Source organism: Ambystoma mexicanum, chromosome 6q (assembly GCF_040938575.1).
Source record: "Ambystoma mexicanum isolate Mex_15411 chromosome 6q, UKY_AmexF1_1, whole genome shotgun sequence".
In the NCBI taxonomy this organism is placed as follows: Eukaryota; Metazoa; Chordata; class Amphibia; order Caudata; family Ambystomatidae; genus Ambystoma; species Ambystoma mexicanum.
In genome coordinates this window covers 1337970116-1337993113 of record NC_090937.1, presented here as the reverse complement: position 1 = coordinate 1337993113, position 22998 = coordinate 1337970116, and the positions used below count along the sequence as shown (strand labels likewise).

Sequence of the window (22998 nt, the reverse complement as noted above, 5' to 3'; positions counted from 1 at the left end):
ATTGAAATGCAACATGCTCTTGAAGAAACTGTCTCTTGAAAATGTTTCTATCCCAGAGTCTTCTAGGTCCTCTAGTCCAAAGAGACCTTGCATGCCTAAAGAAACAGTGAGTATGTATGATGTGAAACTTGATATTTTGGATTGGTTGGGTGCTTTTAAATATAACTATGGGATTCATGGTGTCACTGGGAAATAGTTGATTCCATGGCCTTTGTCTTCCCCAGGTTGCAACTGATGCTGTAATGGAGGTGGGGGAACTTTTGGAGTATGAAAATGTGGAACTAGCTTTGATAGCTAGATTTGGGAATACCCCTTCCCAGTACCTTAAGAGGTTTAGGACCCTCAAAAAGACTGATGGTACCCCTTGGGCTACCTGGGTGTGTGAATGTCTGAAAAACTTAAGATGATTGGGTTAAGGGATACAGAGTGAACTCTTTTGAAGGAATGAGAAATCAGTTTTTGTTGTAAACTATTGTTGCTGTCTGCTCTCCTGAGCTGAGAGCACTTGGCTGACTCTAAAGAGATTGATGCAAGAAGCTAGCAAAAGCTGCTGACTTGTGGGTTGCCAACAGGGCTACTCATAAGGATTCTGGGGCCACTCATAAAAAGGATGAGGGGAACAGCACAAGAAAGATGACAAAAAGAATTCTAATACCTCCCATTCAAAAGAGGACCACAAACATAAGAAGGGTAAGCCACATGGGAAACCAGGTCAGTCTTGTGAAACCTCTGGTGCAAAATCAGAGGGAGGTCTGCAGAAGCCCCCATTTATCAGAACCTTTTGAAAATGTTATGCTTGTGGGTCAACTGACCATGTGAAAGGGGATCCTAGATGCAAGGGTAAACCTTCAGGGGTCCACACTGACTCCTTAGCCTTCATCCCTGAGGGAGAAGTACATATGGCAAGTGGAAACTTTCAACTATTGGCTAAAGACCCCATGGGAGTCTCTGCCAGTGTTTCTTTAGTGTCCCTGGGTCTGTGGGAACAGCAGAATGTAGAGGTGAATTACTCTATACCGGATAACACAAACTAATACTACAAGGACAGTGTACTTGTAAATGGTCAGGAGACCCCTGCCATTAGAGACTGGGGCCAGCATCACAGTGGTGGATGAAACCTTTTTCAAACCGGAGGATGTTACTAAGGCACCCAAAGGCCCCACTAAGCTTGCTGGAGGCCCTATCCAGATGGTTCCAATACTACCAGCTCATCCAGTGCAAAAATATGACTGTAAGAATACCTGTCAATGTACAAATTGAGGTGCCTGGGAGAGTCCTACTGGGGAATGACTTAAACACTCTTGGATTTGTATCAAGCAACCCCAGGCCTCCCAGTAAAAGGAAGCAGGTGCAGGCTAGGCAGGCCAGAGAGCTCACTCTAAATGACTCTCAGTGGGTTGTTAAAGAAGAACCTATAACACCCAGTCCACAGGAAAAGCCAACTTCTGTTTCCAAGAAGAAAGACGAAGGGGAAACCCAAGGTCTCAAGAAACAAGAAAGATAGCACTCCTGTGCATCAAACCAAGACATCCCCGAGAGGACAGTCCAAAGTCACACCTGTGACTACTCCACCAGCTGAGTGTGAGATACAACCAGAAGAGGTTGAGTTAGCTACTGATGACACACAGCTGGAAGACCTTCCCCCTGTTGGAGATATGGATCCTAAAGACCATCCTGAGCTGCAATCTTTACTGGCAGAAGGAGGCCCCTGTAGGGCAGACTTCAGCAGATGTCAGAGTGTCCTACTCTTGAAGGACTTCGCCACCAGGCAGCTTCCCAGCTGGAAGGGCAAGAGCCAGGGAAGCACAGGTTGTATTTGGAGGATGGCCTCCTCTACAGTGAACCTATTAAGTCTACCCCAGAAGACTACAGAAGCCTTGTAGTGCCCGAGGAGGTGAGACCCCAGTTTGTATAGTTAGCCCATGAGATTCCTTTGGCTGGTCACTTATGTTTTAAGAAGACCAAAGAAAGGATGTCTCTTATTCTACTGGCCTAAAATGGGGTCTGATGTAGATAAATTCTGTAGAAGCTGTCAGACTTATCAGACTTCCAAAAAGAGTGGAGCCAAGAATGTGGCACCCTTTGGTGCCTCTCCCAGTGGTGGGAGTCCTTTTTGAGAGTGTAGGAATCAACATTGTTGGTCCCTTAGGCCCTCCAACATATTCAGGCAACCGATTTATATTGGTTGTGGTAGACCATGCTACCAGGTATCCTGAAGCCATACCTATGAGGACTGTCACAGCTCTTGGCTAAAGCCCTACTTGGTATTTTTACCAGAGTAGGTTTTCCTAAGGAGGTTCTCTGACAGGGGATCTAACTTTATGTCCCACTACATGCAAGTCATGTGGAAAAACTGTAGAGTGACCTACAAGTTCTGAACAGCCTACTAACCTCAGACCAATGGGTTGGTAACAGAACTATGAAGAGCACGAGAGGTGCTTTAGAAGAACCCCTTAGAAGACAGTGGGACCTTCTACTGCCATGCCTTCTCTTTGCTTATAGAGAAGTCCTTCAGGAAGGGGTTGGATTCAGTCCCTTTGAGCTTCTCTATGGTAATCCGGTTAGACGTCCATTGGCCCTAATCAAGGAGTGGTTGGAGAGTGCTCCTTCCCACAAGCCAGTGAGAGTCACTGACTATGTGTTAGGTCTCCGAAGGAGAATGACACACAATGACAAAAGCTTCAGATAACCTGAAAACAGGTCAGGCTCTGGTGAAGCATTGGCATGACCAGAAGGCCAACATGGTTGAGTTTAATCAAGAACAGCTAGTTCTAGTTATAGTACCTACAAGGCGGAGGCCCTTACAGGACAAATGGATTGGACTTTTCAAGGTTGTGGGAAAACTTGGAGGTCAATTATTTGGTGAACCTAGGCAATCCTAAGGAGGCCAGCAGGGTCTCTCACACCAACCGCCTAAAGGCCTATGTCTCTAGACCAGAACTAGGAGCTTTGCTTCTAGCCTCTGCTCAAGCAGAGAGGGAGCCTCTACCTGACCTCCTCAGGGGACAACCTTTAGATGGGAAGATAGGAGTTAATCTCTCTTGCGATCTGACACTGGAACAAGAGGAATGCAAAACTCCGTTAAATCAGTTTGCCCCCTCTGTTTTCACTATCACCAGGCTTGACCCCTTGGGGCCAGCATGAGATTATCACTGATGATCGTTTACCTGTTAAAAGCAGAGGGTACAGAATGTCAGACCATGTAAGAACCCACAAAGGAAGAGGTCAACAAGATGCTTGATCTCAGGGTAATAAAGCCATTTACAAGTCCATCGTCTAATCCAGTTGTGCTAGTACCAAAGGCAGGATCCAAGGAGTTGAGATTCTATGTGAACTATAGAGCCATTAATGCAGTCACCACGACTGATGCCCATCCTTTACCTAGGACAGATGAGCGGGTGGACAAACTTGGTTCAGCCAAGTTCCTCAGTACATCTGACCTAACCACAGACTATTGGCAAATAGCTCTGACAGACCATGCCAAGGAGAAAACTGCATTTTCAACCCCAAGAGGCCTCTACCAGTTTAAGGTTATGCCTTTTGGACTAAAAAATGCACCTGCTACATTCCAAAGGATGGTGAATCATGTTCTGAATTGGATGGAGGACTTCTGTATGGCATTCTAGGATGACATTGCAGTGTTCTGCCCTACTTGGGAAGAGCATATTGACCACCTGGGATATGTATTGTAGGCTCTTGAGCAGGCCAATCCGAAAAGGCAAGTAAATGTCAAATTGGTCAGAGTAAAGTGGTCTACCTTGGTCATAAGGTAGGAGGAGGTGGAATCAGGCCATTGCCTAGCAAAGTACAAGCTGTACAAGACTGGGCCACCCCTACTACTCAAACCCAAGTGAGAGCCTTTCTAGGTCTCACAGGTTACTATAGGAACTTCATTGAGAACTATGGGTCCATAGCTTCTCCCTTGAATGTGATCTCCTCACCCAAATTCCCCATGCTCAGGTGGAATGAGGAGTGCACTAAGGCATTTGAAGGACTTAAACAAGCCCTTTGTCAAGCTCCAGTCTTAAGAGCTCCTGACTACAACCAATCCGTTATTGTACAGACCAATGCTTCCAATAAAGGTATAGGTGCAAGAGAGTCTTGGATGAGGTTTTAAGGCCTTTGACCTGGCCCTAACTGGAAGGCTGACCTGCCAGTGAGGGCCAGGGGCAAGGGTCATGACACATGGTGTGCATTTACCGCGGGCTGCGTTTGCAGCTGCAGTAAAGCACCCAAGGGTGCAATTTTTGTCAAAATGGCCCTGGTCTTCTTTTTTCACCATTTCTTTGTGGAAAGGTCCTTTTTGAGATTTACTCTGCACGCCGAGCCAGGTTTGGTCTCTATGTTCATTTTGCCTTTGGCAGGATTCACAAGTGAAGCCCGCCTCTGGTTCCAGGGTGTCTGGGGTAGGCAGGAAGTGAGGGAGGTGCCCGAAACACCATGCTCTGTAGTGATTGGCCGGCTGACTGTCTGGCAAGGACAGCCACCCTGCTGGGTGACTGACAGCTAGGCTGGAATGAATGGGAGAGAACTGTACAAAAGGCAAGTCTTTTGGCTTGGAAGGCAGAGTCGACCACTGGACGAAGGAACCGAAGAAGAACTTGAAGAGGACACCTGCTGCAACTCCTGGACCGTTGGCTTGCCCAGTGAAGACCTGCTGCAGTGCCGAAACGCCAAGTTCGCTTCGACAGAGAAGCTCCTGCAAGGACAACTTCTCCCCTTGAGTTGGTGGGCCCAATCAGCTCCAAAGTAAGCCACCTGGACATCTATCTCGGAGCTGGTTGAATTTCCATAGAGTTGCTGCTGGACATCGTAGAGCCAGGGAGGTGCGTTGCTTTTAATTTGGCCAAGAGCTCCAGTAAGATCCTCCGGTCTCCCAGGAAGCAGGACTGACCGAGCCTGAGCCACCTCAACAGAGTGCTGGACCCCAGATGCAAGGAAAGGCCATCTCGATAGCAAAGAGTCTGCAGTGCTGCTATTTGCTTAGACGCGAGGAGCTGAAACCACAAAGTGCCACTGTATAGAAGCCCTTTTCTATCGCCAACCGTCCCTTTGCAGTGCAGGAGTCCTCCAGATGTCCTCCTTGTCCCAACGACTGAGGCCCAGGAACACAGGATTTGCAGAGCTGCTCAGGAACAGAAGCCACCCAAAGCCCTTTTTTTTCTAACCAAAAGGTACTGTACAGTCTGAGAGAACTTACCTCTTGTTGGGTAACCTCACTTGTTCTCAGTTGAGACTTGTCTTGGTTGCTTTTTTAAAGTTGTAATCAGCTTCTTTACCTCACAAGCCTGATCAGCTTGTGGTCCTACTTTGATTTCTTCTTTTCTACAAAGACTTCTAAAACATTGTGCAAGACTTTTACTTACCTGCAAGAAGTGCTTCAGCTCACCTAGACTTTTGGCCAATTGACTTTAGCCTAGCCTGGCTTCCCGGATGACTCTTCTTCCCTCTGACATTGTGTTTGGTCTTTCTTCCAGGAAGGGGTTAGCTAACTTTGCATTGGGGGTTCCCAAAAGTACTTACCTGCTTCTGAATATTTGTGTGATCTCTTGTTTCATTCTTTTCTTTGACATACTCACCGGTAGAACTCTAAATGCAACAGTGATATATTAATGTCCAGAGTGTCCTAGTTATTTGAGTCACCTGAGGGTGTAGTAAGTATCTGTGTGCCATCCCAAATGGGTATTTGCTGATTTAGAGAATCTAAGAATGTGTATTTTGGAGTGTATTTGTGTGTTACTATAGTACTGCCCCTTCTGAAGGCTTATGCCAACTGACTTAAATAAATTAATAATTTCTTTATCAAGAAACCTTGTGTGTAAGAGTTTATTTCAATACTTGTCACTTTGAATCTCTGTGCAACTCCCCTCCAGCTCACATTGACCCCTCTTGATATAAGCCTGGCTGCTTAACACGCTACCAACCTGTGTAGTACAGACTTATACAAAAGGTTGGGTTCCTCTTGCCAAGAGGTCAGGGTTGTTGCAGTGCACCCAAAGGGTACTGCATACCCTCATACAGGGCGTGTCAGTAATACTATCCCTAGTGGGATGTCCACTATACCCATGGTCCTCCACACATCGGGGTCCCTCAGATTGTTTTGTTTCCAACATGAGGTAGCATGAAGTGTAGTGCGAGTACAGATGTAATAAAGCAGATAAGAAGAGATAAAGCCAGAAAACCATCTATGCACCTTCTACTCCAAGAGGGGAGACAGTGTGTGCACACGTGAATCAGCAGGTACAAGCATAAAAAATACAATTACGGTGAGTAATGTATCCCTTTGGAGGCTTGTGGATCTGCTTAGATCACATGCTATGATTAGACTAGCAAACAGTATCAAGAGAAGGAGGTGGGTTGTGAGAAGGTACGGCAGCAAATAGATGTTTTAGCACCGCTTGTCCCACCTGTGAATCTGTTTTAGAATGTGCGTCAATGCAGTCATGCCGAGTAAAGCCATGTATGTAAAGCTGTATCCATTTAGCTGCTTTGCAAATGGTGTCTAATGGGACATTTGCAATAAAAGCCAAAGTAGCTCCTGTACCTCTGGTAGAGTGAACTCTTGCTGTGAAAGGCAGAATTGTCTTTGATAGTGAATAGCAGAGATGTATGCATTTGGAGATGGTGTTCTTTGAAACATGATCACCTTCCCTGCCAGGTTCTATGGAGACAAACAGTTGATCTGTTTTTCTTAGCAGTTTTGTTTGGTTTACATAGTACAAAACTGCCCTACTTGAATCCAGTGTATGGAGGTTTTTCTCAGCTGCATTTGATGGATTTTGAAAGAAAGCAGGTAGTCCAATGAATTGGTTAACATGTAACTTGGATATGAATTTAGGCCGAAAGCCTAAGGTGTGTTCCAAGTACCACTTTGTCTTTGTGGATAACAAAGAAAGGGTCTTACATTGACAAAGCTTGTAGCTCACCAACCCTTCTTTTTGAGGCAATGACTATCAGAAAATCTGTTTTGCATGTTAGGTGTTTGAGGCTGGATTTGTGCATAGACTCGAAGGTAGGACCGATGAGCTTTGAGAGTACAATATTAAGATACCAATCTGGAGGTGGGTTGGAAATGGGGGGTAAAGTCTCTTTACTCGTTCCATGAAAGCCTTAAAAGGAACTTTCTATCAGGACACCTTGTTTTGTGAAGTGGTGTACACAGAAAGAGTCAAGTGTAGTGAAGAATGCGTGAAAGAGTACATGCAATAGGATTTAACACATCCTTTGATCTGCACCATATTACACATCTTTTCCATGTGTTGAATTAGCAGTGCCTGGTGTTCGCTTTGCTTGCCTCCTGGAGGATTTTCCTACACCTTTGAGGTCATTTTAAATGTCCAAACTCTAACTTCAGGAACCAAGCTGCCAAGTTCATAGACTGAAGATTGTTAGGGAGATCGATCATTTTTGTGCTTCATCCATTCTCCTAGTGAGACCACTCCAGCAGTTCTTGCTGGACTTCTGGACCTTTTTCTTACAATCCTGAATGAGTGGAGCCTTTTTCCACTCATTCATTCTTGGGGGCTCTGTCATTTGGAACTCTATCCTTTGTATTCTACCTATACTATGGAGTCTGTCTGCTCTATAGCTCTTAAAGGCATCTGTGTTTTAATACTGCAGCACACAGCTCCTTATGGGCAGTGTTGCTTGGGACCCTTAGGGTCCTCCTTTAAGATTATTTTTCTAGATCCTCAAGTAACTACAGTTCTTAAGGATAGAGGGATACTAATCTCTCCCAAAAATGTATAGCCTGAGAGATTGACACACACACCACCCCCTCAGTTAACCAGGGAGACTAAGGAAAGGGAGCTTTAGGCACCTCCCTTGCTTCCTGCCCTTCCAGACACACTGGAGCTAGAGGCGGGTTTCAGTACTGAAGCCCGCCAAAGGCAAAGCGAACAAAAGGGTTAAACCTGGTTTGGCACGCAGAGTAAAATCTAAGAAAGACCTCACAAACAAGAAACGGCGAAAAAAGAAGAAAGGGGCCATTTTGATGCCATTTTTTAGTATTTTGAATTTATAAAGCGCACTAGCAGCCCAGAGGCATCGAGGCGCTGTTGCATGAAAGTGTCTTAGTTACATGGACCAAGTGCTATGCTCAAGGTTACAGAGAGCGAGCAGACTTACACAGTAAAAGTGGATGATAACACAGGATGATCACATGTTACATAATCATACACTGCAAAGAGGGTTACCAGGGGTGCTGTTAGGGAGAATTCTCAGTTCTGTGTTAATTCCCTTCTACCTTAGAGACCCCAACAGCTCTTTTGCTTGACTTCAGGAATTTTAATTTGTATCCTGGAGTGAGACCTTTTCTCACTCATATTTTTCTTTGATTTGAACTCTTTCTTTTGGTTTTGGAGTCTGAGAAACTCCATACGCATCACTTTTTTGTATTGCGACACACAGCACCCTCAGTGCAGTGCCACAGAGAAGTCCTTTTGGATTTCTCTAAAGGTTTAAATACCTTCTCTTGGATAAACTCCAGTTTCCACGAGTAGTAAAGTAAAATTGACTTTACTTACCATTTTCTCTTTGTAGACCCAGCACCCACCACCCTACATCGAGTGCTGGGGAGATACTTAGTATCCCCTTTTGTCTACTTTCTCATGTAACATTTTTATGTTACCCCTCGCTACAATTAAAGGCTGGTGGCTTATTTTTCCTACCATTGGGCGTTTTTACCACAGGCTTAATTCGCAGATTCAGTATTGCACCCATGAAAAAAATGGCCCGCTCTTTTGTTTTTTCGCCATTTGTTGCTTGTGAAGTCTTTCTTGGGTTTTACTCTGCATGCCAAACCAGATTTGGTCCATTCTGTCTTTGGCAGGATTCACGGGTGAAGCCCGCCTCTGGCTCCAGCGTGTCTTGGCAGGGCAGGAAGCGAGGGAGGTTCCCGAAACTCCCTGTGCTTAGTCTCCTAGGTTACAGGAATGCACCCAAAGGGGATTGGCTGGGTGGCTTTCCTTGAAGGACAGCCACCCTGCTGTGCGAGTGGCAGCTAGGCTGCAAATGAATGGGAGAAACTTGCATAAAAGGAGGTCTTTTGCAAGGAAGGCAGAGTCGACCACTGGGCGAAGGAACCGAAGAAAGAACCTGGAAGAGAAGCTTGCTGCACCTCCTGGACAGTTGGGTTTGCCCGGTGAAGCCCTGCTGCAGCTCCAATTTTCTTATCGACTAGAGAAGCCCGGCAAGGAAGACTTCTTCCCTTGGGATGATGGAACCAACTGACCCCAAGACTAACTCGACTGGAAAACCTGTCCCTGCTGGCTGTACTTCTTTGCTGCTGCTAGAACAGAGTGCCAAGGGCATGAACACCAGGAATGAGTGCATAGCCTTAAAGCTGGACCCAAGCTCCAGGAAGATCCTAAGGACTCCCTCAAAGCAGGACGACCCAAGCCTGAGCCACCTGAACTGAATGCTGGAGCCACAAGGTGTTGTTCAAGAACTGCAGTGGTGCGATTTGCAAGTTGCTGAAACAGCGAAGTGCCGCTGATCTGGAGTGAGTGCGTTGCTGCCGCCGACCTTCAAACCATAGTGCAGGAGTCCCCAGACGTCCTCCCTCTTGTCCCACGACTGAGGCCCAGGAACACCAGGATCTGCAGGCCTACAACAGGAACAGATGCCAGCTGGACCCTTTTCTTCAGACTCATGGTACTGTGTAACTAGGGGTACTTACCTCTTGTATGTAGCTTGCTTACTCTCAATCGATACTTGCATTTGCTGCCCTTTGCAGAGTTGCTTGCATCTTTGCTTTTCATCTTCCTCCCAGCTTGTGGTCCAACAGTGATTCGTATATAACAAAACAAAAACTCTTTAAAATTGTGCAAGACTTTAAACTATCTTCAAGAAGTGCCTCAGCTACCCTAGACTTTGCTCAATTGACATTGGCTGTCCTGGCTCCCTGCAGACTCTTCTTACCCTCCGACTTTGCGTTTATCTGCCCCCAATAAAAGTCATACATAACTTACTTTTATAGCTGGGAAAGGGTTAACCTATATTTCAGTGGGAGATTGTGAAGGACTTACCTGTTTGGAGAAATGTGTTAAACTTTGTTTCCTTCCCCAACCTTTTCCTTTTGCCATAACTTCAGTAGTGCATTTAGGTATAAGGGATATATCAACGTCCACAGTGTCCTAACTATTGAAGTCACCTCAGGGTGTAGGAAGTGTGTGTGTGACATCCCAAAATGGTATCTACTTACTTGACTGAACGGATGGTATTTTTGAAGTATATTTTATTTTTGCATATTGCCCCTTCTAAAGAAGGCTTATTTTAAAACTGACTGCTAAATTAATAATTATTTTAATGAAGAAACCTAGAGTATAAGTGTTATTTTAATACTTCTCACTGTGAATCTCTATGTTGCACCTCTACAGCGCGCATTGACCCCTCTTGATAAGCCTGGCTGCTCAGTCACTCTACCAACTTGTGTAGTACAAGCCTATAACACAGGTTGGGTTATCTATTGCCAAGAGAACAAGGCAGGTGTAGTCTACCACAGGGTTACTACATATAATCTTGCCTAACAATCTCTCCAAAAACTCTATAGTCTGAGAGATTGGCACATGCTACCGTCAGAGGTGTGCCAAAGGGATACCTAGTATCTCCCTTCTCTCTGCTCCTGTGACTTTTTAGTCACACAGACAATCACCTAGTTATCGCTGGTGGCAGTGGACGTGTCCTAACAACTATTGTTTATTTTCTATACCGCAGACTAGGTCCATAGCCTTCGTAGTGCACAAGCACAATGAAGAACACATGTACCAACATGGTTGTTTGTTAGCACTTCTACCATTCAGGGAGGAGGAGGTCAGTGCGTGTTGTGCCTTTGGCAGGAACCCTTGGGTGTCCCCACATAGGCTCCAGAGTGTCTGGGCAGGCAGGAAGTGGCAGAGCTTTCCACCCCCCTGTCCTTTGTCTGCCAGGGTGCGTGAATAGGTCCAGCTCCCACAGTGGGTCTGGCTGTCCTGATTGGACAGCCAAACAACCCTTTCTGTAAAATACTGAGAACGACTGCAGAGGAGTGTGTGCTGGAACTGTATAAAAGGTGAGGCTTCTGGAGTGAAAAGCAATTCGACCACTTGAAGCTGAAGTAACCGAAGAAGACAACAACCAGAGACACCTGCAGACCCTTTGAAACACTGAAGTGAACACTGCTGTCCTGACCCCTGCTTTCTGTGCAACAGTGGAGCTAGGAAGAGGATAACTCCTTCCCTTTGGCCGGTGGGAACAACCAGTCCCAGGACGAACCTTGAAACAAGCCATCTCCTGAGGTCCTAGGACTTTCCAGAGCTGCGGAACCCCAATACCAGGAGACCTGCTGCCCATTCAAGTGCATTGTCGTGGAAAGGCCGAATCCATCCAAATCTTTGCTGAACCAGTACGGACACTCCAGAGATCAGATCCAACTCGCCCACACCGCCCCATCAGAGTGTGGGACTGCAGGAAGTGAAGAGGTTTAACCAGTCAATCCGTGTAATTTGTTGGTGCTGCTGAAGAGGCACCAGAACCACTGAGTGAATCAAAACATTGCTGAAAGTCAAGCTACAGGTCCTCCCTCGAGACTGCTGCCGAGAGATACCGTCCATTGTCTTGCCTTCAGTCATCAGACCAAGGAATCCGGAGGTCGGGTCCAGAGCTCCAACATCGCGTAGCATCCAGCACAAACATTTTCTTCTAACCTAAGGTACTGTGGGGAAAATGTTATTGCTTACCGGATTCCAAAAAGTTGCACCAAGGCGTTGGAGTGCACACAGAGGTGTCCAGGGCAAGCCCCTCTTAACTCTGACCCAAGCCGCTACTTGTGTCCCCTTCTAGAGTCTGTTTTAAGGGCTCCTTTGTTAGTTAGTAACTTGCTACTCCAATAACACTAGAAACTGGAAGAAATCCACAGGAACTCTTCGTAATTCGCTGCTTGTCAAGACATCAAGCCCTCTCCAAACTGCCTTTAGTTAGGGTTGCATTTTTGGACTTACTAGGCGAAGAAACCGTCTCTAGAACCTTGAACTAAGCTCATGTTACACCAACCATTTTCCTCCCTTAAGCGACTTTACTATATGTGTGTTTGCAGAGTAAATGCATTACCGTATGAACTGTTGAAAACCGCATGAGTGCGCAATCATCGATAATACGATAACATTGTCTTTTCCCTTTTTATCATTGCTACAAATGTAACCGTGAACAAACACAAAAGTGAAAGTGACCTTTGAAGTGTATTATCAGTATTTCTAAGTGTTCTAGTATAAACGCGTGAAGTATTTAAAAGAGATTCTGGTTTAAATATAATATATACTTTTTAAATAATTATAAGCTTCTTTGGTGTGCCCATCTAGCTAAGATTCAGTGTACTTGCCTACAAGCTCACATCTTCCTCGTAAAATAAGCCTGACTGCTCTGCCACTCTACCAAGTTCCTGAGCTAGTACAGACTGATTCGAAGAATTGGGGGTTCTACAAACCACTAAGAGATCTTACTAAAGTCTTACTGCCAGTAGGTCTTAAGGAAAACTCCCCTAACGAGCATAGTGCCAATTTTGTCCCTCCAAGACTAAACCCTTGTTGAGACTCGCAAATAGGGTGTTGGTTTCAAAATGTTTCTGCACTGCAGTCGTTAGTAAATAAACCTCAAGGATGTTTGCAATTAAAGTCGGTTTATCCACCGAGAAACATGTAATATGTGGCTCTCCCCCTTTTTAAAAATAACATTTTAGTATCTACAATATTACAAGCATGCATATACCACTAGTACTAGCAGGCTGTAGATAATCTATTCTGTCCCTTGTACCATTGTTTTGGCAATGGTAATGAAAGGGGGAAAAAAGTAGTTTTGGAATCTTACAACGCTCTACTTGGATTTATGAAAGATTGAATTGTGACTAAACAAAGGTGTTTTGCGTAACAGGAAACCGTGCCAGTGCTTGAATGTTTAGACACAAAAGCAAGTATGCACTTTGAAAGGCTGCTGGTGTCAAAGTTAGTGGCCAAAGCTAGTAAGCATGGTGTTGCAATGTTAAGCGTACTTCCCAACATGCTACACACTTGAAATGTGGCAATTGGATAGGTAATATGGTGTAAACAAAGTAAAAAGTAGAATACCTTTGTCTATTTTTTTGTAGGAATTAAATAGTAAATAACACAGTTGACAAGAAACAATGTCCACACAAATATGTCCAAATTAAAAACTACATGTATTAAAAATCAACACTACTACTCATTTGGCAGACAAATAATCTATCTCTACCTACCTACCCAGCTACCTATCTAACACAGTTGGGTAACCCTATCATTTAGGAATGTAAAACATCAGCAATGCTCCTTCAACTAAAGTGGGCAGGAACATGAAAAACGGTGTAACAATCAAAAACCATGGACCTTCCAATCACAAGACACTACCTAAAAGCTTTACAAGTCCTTCCCTACCTAACCAGTAAAGAAACAAAAGTTCACCCTCAACTGAAATACACGGAAAGGGGGTACAGGCAGACATAGGTGCTTCAAACGAACACCTTTCTAAAGCCAACAGGTGAGCTCTTCAGTTAATGACACACCTAATTGGGGAACCCTTGAAAAAGAATTACATCCAGCATTCAAATATTTTTAATGTCCTCTGTAAGAACAAGTCGCACACATCCCAACAGTGCTTGGGCCCCAGCCACTCCAAACAGAATGCGAGTGAGTGCAAGTCTGGGAAGGGACACTAAGAAGTCGGAGAACACCAACATGTGACAAACTGAGGCACAGAGCAAGAAATAAAAAAAAAAGAAAACATTTTTAAAAAAAAGGGTAGGAGAAAGCAACACTAAGAAATCAAGAATAAAAAGAAGAAAAGCCTACAGTGCTAACTACCAATCCAGTCAGTGCAGAAGGGCAGTGGTTGGGTGAGGTGTCCACATGCTTGGGCTTAAGATTGCTGCAAATGGTTCCCACCCCTATGGATGAACATGCACAATTATGGAGGAAAGGAGACAGGACTGAGCCCCACGCTTAAAATACCAAGAGCATAAAACAAACATTCATAAATCATTAACATTTTAATGTTTTTCATAAAACTCCCTTACTGATCCTCCAACTGCAACGGTCACGCCGCCTTTATGAACAGCCACGGCTTCAGGCTCGTAGTCTAGTTTATCTATAATGCTGCATTTCTTCTTATCTTTCATTAGTAGTATCTGAAATGGTAAGCAAAGTGGTCAAATATTAAATGTCAGTATCTTGTTTTCATTTGATTAATCATCCCTTACACCATTATGCCACAATAGTAAAACAAATATAAACCTCTCCACACACACACACACACACACACACACCCAGTTAAGAAATATACACAAGACATTCGCATTAGCAGAACTCAATCTGTACATAATTTATACACAGCTATTTGCAACTAAATTCCCTACTGCTCAACCATACCCATTTACCCGGGAACAGAACAGTCTAACGACTGCCTTAAAAATTCTTGCTAGAGAGATTTAGCTTATCTACAAAATTGGTAAATGCTAGTCTTCCTGCAATGCAGCATGCTCAAAGTGCTCTGTTTACAATGACGGTCTGTAGTGAACACCTTTAGAGAAATATTTCTCCCTTAATTCTTTGAACCCTTGGCATTTGATTATAAAAGGTGTTTCAATATTTCCTCTATACCAATATGATTGAATTGATATTTTATTTCTATCGCGCTCGTACACAAGTATTTCAGTGCGCGACAAGGCAAGGGAGGGGGAACAGGGGACAACAAAACAACAATCTTACAAGGCCCAGTGACATTGAGAACGCACAAGTGCATGGGAGAGGGGGAGGGGAAAAGTGCATGGAAGGGGTGAGAAGTGGAAAGTGCGGAGCAAAGCAGAAACAGGTACATAAATAAAGGCAACAAACCGTGGTAGTGCAGCCAGCAAATGGCAAATGCTGGGTTTAAGGCGGCAGACAGGGTAGGTTTTAAGTGCAGGAAGATAAACGAGGGGGGGGGCGGCTGTATGGTACAGATACAGACCCCGGTGCAAGGGATGGCCCGGAGGCAGTGCGGGAGGGTGGCAGGGTGAGCAGGTACCTGGTCCGGGAGGACAGGGTGGCCAGGTGCACAGTGCCAAGAGAGAACAGATCAGGGGTAGCGAAGGCAGAAGCAAAGAGCAAGGTCTTGAGGTGCTTCCGGAACCGGAGATGGTTTTAGAGTGGCAGGGAGGCTGTTCCAGAGGGAGGCCCCAGTCGAAAACAGATCTACCTCCAGCTTGTTTCTTTCAAAAATGACTTACCCTGAGGGAGTTAGAGGTAGAGGAGCGAAGAGCTCGAGAGGGGAGGTATTTGCGGAGGGATTGCTTAAAGTATTTTGGACCAAGGCCCCAGAAAGCCTTGTTGACAATGCAGAGGGTTTTTGAATTTAATCCTGGCATCCACTGGGAGCCACTGGAGAGATTTCAGAGCTGGAGAGATACGATCCCAGGGGTTGAGGCCAAGGACAAGTCTTGTAGACCTGTTCTGGATTAGTTGCAGAGGGCGGAGAGTAGAGGCAGGTAGATTTAGAAAGAGGCTGTTACAATAGTCCAACCTAGAGAGAACCAGAGGTTGGGAGACAGTGAGCTTCAGGGAGAAGGAGAGGAAAGGCAGAGTACCTCCGAGGAGGTGCAGTAGGAGGTTTGACTTTTTAGAGACAGATGTGGGCAGAGAAGGAAAGTGTGGCTTCAAAGATGACCCGGAGGTTCTTAGCTGGCCAGAGAGTGAGGGGAAAGTATGGTGAAGGTGTGCCAATGAGGAGGATCTCAGTCTTGCTGGCATTCAGTCAAAGATCATTGGCGGCACACCAATCTTGAATGACAGGCAATCGTAGATGAGAGAGGGAGAGGAGGTGGCCAAGGGCAGCATGAAAATGATTTGAGTGTCGTCAGCATAGCACTGGAAATTTGAGCAGAAAATGGCAATGCAGTGGGCGAGAGTTGCCAGGTATTGGTTGAAAAGCCAGGGTGAGAGGTTAGACCCCAGGGGAAAACCACAGGTAGAGAGGGAGATAGATGATAGGAAGGACCCAAATTGGACCTGGGAGGATCGATCAGAGAGGAAAGAGGTCAGACAATCAAGAGCCTGATCAATGATACCCAGGTTATCACAGAGACGGTTGAGCAGGATGGTATGGCTGATCGTGTCGAAGGAAGAAGAGGGATCGAGTAGGAGGACAGAGGGAATGTTTGAGTCAAGGTTGGAGAGCAGATCTTCACGGATGTTCAGGAGAACAGTTTCCGTGCTTCTGGCAGCTCTGAGGCCAGACTGGTGGTCATGGAGACCGCCAACAGAATCGGAATGAAGGTTAAGCTGAGAGATGGGCAGCTTTTCCAGGAGTTTGCCCAGAAAGGGATTAATGGAAATTGGGTGCTAGTTAGCCAGACAAGAAGGATCAGCTGTGGGTTTCTTGAGAAGAGGATTCACAAGGGAGTGCTTCAGAGGAGAGGGGAACGATCCTGAGGCAAAGAAGTGGTTGCATAAATCAGCAAGGGCTGAAGCAAGGGTGTCAATGTGGTCCTTGATGGTTTTTGAGGAACAGGGATGAAACTGTTTTGATGAGGATTTCATAAATTGGACTTGTCTAGTGACCTCATCAGGGGAGAAAAGAGGAAAGGAGGAGAAGGAGGGTGGGGGGTGGCTGAATACAGGACAGCAAGCAAAGACGTAGAGGGGAGAAGACGGGCAAGTAAGGAGAGGGTGGACAGGATGTCCTGGGTTTTTGAGGTAAATTGAGAGGCAAGGGCATTGCAAAGAGCCTGGGAGGCAACAGGAGGGGTAGAGACTGCAGCAGGGTTGGCCAGCTCGTTGCAGATTTGAAAGAGTTCGACCGAGTTGTTAGATGGCGCAGAGACACAGGCTTTAATGTGGACTCTTCTTTTGGAGAACACAGAGTCGGTATTGCCTTTGGAGCAGACAGGCCAGTTAGTCATAGGATGAACAGGAAGCCCTACATTTCCTCTCAGCCGCCCTACACCTACGTTTAAGTGAAGCTAGGTCGGATTCATACCAGGAATTGCACTTGGCTTTAGACTTCAAACGGATCCTCATGACAGGGACAAGAGCATCAAGAGTATCAGAAATTGAAGAGTTGAGCAGAGACAGGGCTGTGTCAGGATGCGAGACAGCCAGAGGTGGAGGGGTGGGGAGAAGGTGGCAGAGAAAGTCTCAACTGACACACGCTTCATGGGCCGGATGTCTGAGATGGTAGGTGTCAATGTTGGGGTAGGCTTGGCTTGGGGGCGAAGAGAGTGAGAGATGAGGGGAGGGAATCGCCGCTCCAGGAGAGAGGAGTGGTCAGAGGGATGGAGAGGGGGAGGTCAGAGGAGATCAAGACATCAAATGTGTGCCCTGCAGAGTGAGTCGTGCCAGAGGGGAGGATAGACAGGGAGAGGGAGTCACAGAGGTCACGGAAGAGTACAGAGGAGGGACAAGGGGATTGTAAATTGATATTGAGGTCACCGAGGAGGAGGAGTTGAGTGGTAAAGGCCAGGAGGGAGGAGGAGGTGTCTGACCATGCCCTTTGTCCGTGTTCAATTATCTAATTCACATTACATGCACCAACAAACCAACAAAACAGGTGGAGATTTAACTCAACCCTTTCAACAGATAGTTTGACTGAATTCATCCAACAAACCAACTTTATTACATCCATAACAAATGGGACTGTTATAAAGCTTTATTGAGAGGCCAAATCACATTTTATGTAGCTCAAAAAAAAGAAAAGACTTACAACAAGAATCTGATCATCCCTTCAAAACTATTTAACACTTAGAATCAGAGTATATTCACACTAATACTAATTCTATTCTCACACAAATAACCAAGTTAAAAAACCAATATAGCAATCTGATTACGCAATACTCCTGGGCCAATCTCCTAAAGTATAAATCAAAAATGTATCAATTCTCCAACAAATCAAGTAAGTCATTAGCTTCATACCTTAGATTAAAAAAGATATAGCCAAAATTACGGTCATAAAAGATCAAAATTCTACAAGCCTTCCCCAAATTTTATCAGAAATTATATTCTTCAGAATCAATACTCAACAACACTCATGCTGCTGACTTTCTCAAAAATATACATCGTGATTCATACACCACCATTCATTTCCAAACATTACATGAACAAACAAATTTATCAAGCTATAAAAGATCTTAAAAAAAGGGAAAAGCCCCAGGACCAGATGGATTCCGGATAGACGTTTTTGCTAATTTCAAAGACCTCCTGATTCACAAACCCCATGAACTCTATTCTTCCTTCATCTCCAATGAAAGAGCTATGGGCTCTATTTCTGAAGCAATGTTAACTGTCTTTACCAAACCAAATAAAGACCCAGAATCAGTTCAAAATTAGACCTTTTTCCCTAACCAATACGGATTGTAAAATCCTAGCTAATAGATTAAATCCCTTTCTCCCGAATTTAACAAAGAATTACCAGGTAGCATAAGATTATCTTCCGCGAATATTAGACTTTTCACAAATCTCATCAACATAATTAAGACTTCCACTAATCCTTATGCAGCTATAGCAATTGAGGCAGAGAAAGCTTTTGACAGGGTGGAGTGGGATTTTATGTTCAAAGCTCTTCAGTGGCATGATATACCAGATTCCTTTATTTCAATAGTGAACCCCAAAACAGCAGTTTTTGTAAATGGACATATATCCTCCTTTTTCCTCTTAGGAGACGAACCCGCCAAGACTCCTCACTATCCCCTCCTCTCTTCATCCTGGCTATAAAGCCATTCTAGAGGCAATCGGACAAAACAAAAACATCATTGGAATCCAACATGATCACATCCATGTAAAAACGGCTGTGTATGTAGATATGTTCTACTTAGATTCCAAACTCTTGTCTTGATAATTTACTCAATACAATTTTGCAATTTTCCTTAGCATCCGGCTACAAACTTAATATTGAAAAATCAGAAATCCTACCACTGTACATATATTGTACCAGACACCACTGCTCCAATCTAGGAATGAAATGGTGCCCCACAGGGTTTAAATATTGGGTATCATAATAACCTCCTCAATTAAAGATGCTATAAAACAAAACACCATGAACATCCTTAATAGAGTCAAAGATCTCACTAACTCATGGTCTCCTTTATTTTTGTCATGTTGGGGAAGGCTGTAATCCATCAAAATGAGCATTGCCCCAATTGTCTTATTTACTATACATGCTCCCTATCTGCTACGTTCTTTAAATCCCTGGATACATACATTCCCATGGGGAAAGAAGAAACTGAATTTCAGCTTAAAAAACTTAAAGCCCCTTGGACAGATGGTGGAGATGTTCTCCCCGATTTAAAAAAAAGATCATAGCGTTTTTTCTACGTCAAGCTCAACTATGGTTTGCACACACTTTGTTGAGTCCACCAAATTGGCTTCTTCTTGAGAGAGCGATTGATTCCCCTCATATCCTAGCGGATTGCCCATACATAGTTGCCAAGTAACATAACATGCATCAAAACATGCAATAGATTTCTAGCCAGTAGTAGTATTAACACTACTATTATTTATCTTAGTGTATATCTACTGCCATATGTCTCTAAAACATCACAATTTGTAGCCCCATATATTTGGATAAATCTGCTAATTAAGATCAATAACAAAACTATATGCTGGAGACCATGACTCTCATGGCATTAGATTTGTGGGACAACTTTTTTATAAATGGAATACCTTTTAATGAAATGGTAATCAAATATCATATTCCCAAGACTATCATGCGCCAATACTTAAATTTGGTTGATGCGATTGTATGTTATTATGATGTGCTAATTCATTTTCATGATATGTATCAAGTTAACAAAATGCAACGTTTGCTCAATCAAAATTTGAATGCCTCAATGTTTTACAAAATACTTCTGTGTCAGAGATTACTGCCCCATGAAATACCAATTGGATTGGAAATTAGATTGCTCTTTGGTGGATTCTCAACTGAAATGGCCTCTGATCTGTAAAGAAATTTTTAAAGTTATTGTATCAGCAAGTTTGCGCCAAACTCTATTTCTTTCACCAGAGGGCATTTATAGCTCCATCTATTCTATTCAAAGGAGGTTTCTCACAAGATGAAAATTGTTGGAGCTGCCTATGTACGATAGGATCTTTTAAAAATCTAATATATGACTATTTACATTTAAAAAAATTGAAAGCTGTATGGAATGTGTTAAAATCAATTTTTCACTTGCGACAAGCATTTTGCCTTTTATTTCAATACCTAGGAAGCACAGCCATTAGGCCAGCTATTTGTAAAAACAAGGGGTTCTTGTTTTATCTTTTTATTGCAATAGCTATTCAAACTATTACCTCGAAATTGGAAAGACCTTAAACAACTGCACTGTAAAATATGGAACTCTATTTGTAATATTCATAAAATGGAGAAATGCAATGCCGCATCCCCACTTCTATTAAGCAAACAAATTGAAATGGGGGTTGTTCACGGAATATTTACAACATACAGTACACAGTCCTTAAACTGTAATAGGACGTTTCTGTCCGTCCTGTTTGTCCTCCAGGTTTTTAACTTTCATAATATATACAATATATACCTACTAGTTTATCTTGAAAATAATGCATAAATCTTTCATTTATGCAGAACGATATATTTTATTTAATTCTGCATGCCAGGCCTTCATTACATTATCAATTTATATCTTAAAAGAACAAGTTACTTTCTTACCTGGTAACGTTCTTTCGATTGGATGGTCCGACGGCGTATTCCATATCTATGACATGTAATCACCACAGCTGTGCTGCTTCGGAAACTTTTTTCGGCGTCTGCGTCCTGCGTCGATGGACCTCCTCCGACGTCCGACGTCATCCGATGTGATAAGTAGGACGCACGACGCCCGTAGCCTCAGTTGTAGTTTTTTTCCCCCAGAACGTGTGACATTAGTCAACTGCCAGTCAGACACAAAGCCTTGCGAAACGTAAGCTGCAATCGCAAAAGAAATTCTGCAGCGGGGAATGCAGGGCGGGAGCGATATGGAATACGTCGTCGGACCATCCCATCGAAAGAACGTTACCAGGTAAGAAAGTAACTTGTTCTTCGAGGGGATTGGGTCCTCCGACGTATTCCATATCTATGACAGCCTCCCAAAGCAGTACCAGAGCAAGGAGGAGGGAAAGAATTTAGAATCAAAATTTAGAATAGCCAATCAAATAGCAGAGCAAAGGACTGCCTTGCCAAAGGCCAGATCCTGTCCTCGGATGGAATCGAGGGAATAGTGACATACAAATGTATGTACTGAAGCCCAGGTGGCTGCATCACAGATGTTGCGAATAGGAACACCCCTCTGCAGGGCAGTAGATGCAGCCACACCCCTGGTAGAATGGGCCCGCAAGCCAGCAGGTGGGTCCTTACCTGCCAAGTGGTAACACTACGAGATGGCCAAAATAATCCAGCGAGACAGTCTGTTTCGTCACAGCTTGCCCCAAACGCTTTCCAGCGTAACCAATAAAGAGTTGATCGTCCACTCTGACCCGGGACATGCGTGAAACATAAAAGCTTAAAACTCTCCTAGGATCAAGCCTATGGAGCCTCTCCTCTTCCTTACCAGGATGCGGAGGAGGATAGAATGCCGGAAGAACAACCTTCTGGGCCAAATGAAATTCCGTCACTACCTTCAGAAGAAAAGAAGGACGAACTCTAAGGACAACCCTGTCCTTGTGAAATACAGTGAAGGGTGGCTTAACTGAAAGTGCCTGTAACTCACTCACTCTGCGAGCGGAAGTAACCGCAACTAAAAACACAGTTTTCAGAGTTAACAGCCTCAAAGGGCAAGAATGTAAAGGCTCAAACGGAGCACCCATAGGAAACTTAAGAACAAGGTTTAAATCCCAACCGGGCACCAGGAAAGGTGACGGAGGGAACACATTAGTGAGCCATTTCAGAAACTGTGAAATTAAAGGGATTTTAAAGTAAGAACACTCTTCAGACGAGCGCTTAAAGATAGACAGCGCCGCCAGGTAACCTTTAACGGTACCCACTTGCAAGCCCGTGGGCCAAAGAGAGTAAAAAGGACAGAACCATGGGGATGTCACATGCAAAAGGATCCACATTCTGAACTCTGCCCCAGTCGCAGAACTTACGCCAACGGCAACGGTACAGAGACTTTGCTGCTGGCCTTCGGGCCGAAAGCAACACCTCCATCACGTCTTCAGGGAGGTCCCAATCCTTATACCTCAACCTTTCAGAAGCCAAGCGTGAAGGTTGAGGGATCTGACCTCTGGATGGAGAACCTGACCCCCCTCCTGTGAGAGCAGATCGTCTCGGTAGGGAAGACGACGTGGAGGGCAGATGGACAAGTCGAGAAGGTCCGGGTACCACGTCCTCCGAGCCCACGCCGGAGCAATGAGGATCATCCGGGAACCGAACTTCCATAACCTCCGCAGCATTTGCGGGATGACGGGGACTGGAGGAAACGCGTACAGCAGCGGGAATGACCACTCCACCACGAACGCGTCTCCTAAATTCCCGCGAGCAAAACCTTTCGCACTTCCGGTTGACACTGGAGGCAAAGAGATCCACTTGAGGGGTCCCCCAAAGGGCAAAGATCTCCAGGAGAATCTCCTGAGCCAACTCCCACTTGTGAGAGATCGCGCTCTGCCTGCTCAGAGCGTCCGCCGTCACGTTTTTGACTCCGGCCAGATGAACTGCCGAGATCGAAACTTCCTGCTGGATGGCCCAGAACTCGAGCTGCATCGCCTCCCTGCACAGAGGAAGTGACCCTGCCCCCCCTTTTTGTTGAGGTAGTGCATGGCCACTGTGTTGTCCGTCAGGATCAGGACACTCTTTCCTCGCACAGTCGGCAGAAAAGCCTTCAGGGCTAGCCTGACGGCCCTCAGCTCCAACAGATTGATATGGAGTCTGGACTCCGACGGAGACCAACGACTGCTGACTGTCAGCCCGTTGGCATGAGCTCCCCATCCCGTGAGGGATGCATCCGTCACGATCGTCACCTCCGGCCAGGGAAGCCAAAATGGAGCCCCCTTCATCAAG

At 44.9% G+C, this 22998-nt stretch overlaps 1 protein-coding gene across 1 annotated transcript in view; it reads right to left on the bottom strand.

The window, feature by feature from the left end:
* WDR1 (WD repeat domain 1) overlaps nucleotides 1-22998 on the bottom strand; it is a 590429-nt gene that overhangs the window by 195194 nt on the left and 372237 nt on the right. Inside the window, exon 12 of the mRNA XM_069631954.1 lies at nucleotides 14060-14170. Within this exon, the coding sequence (XP_069488055.1) occupies nucleotides 14060-14170 (111 nt within the window). The remainder of the gene's footprint in view (nucleotides 1-14059; nucleotides 14171-22998) is intronic.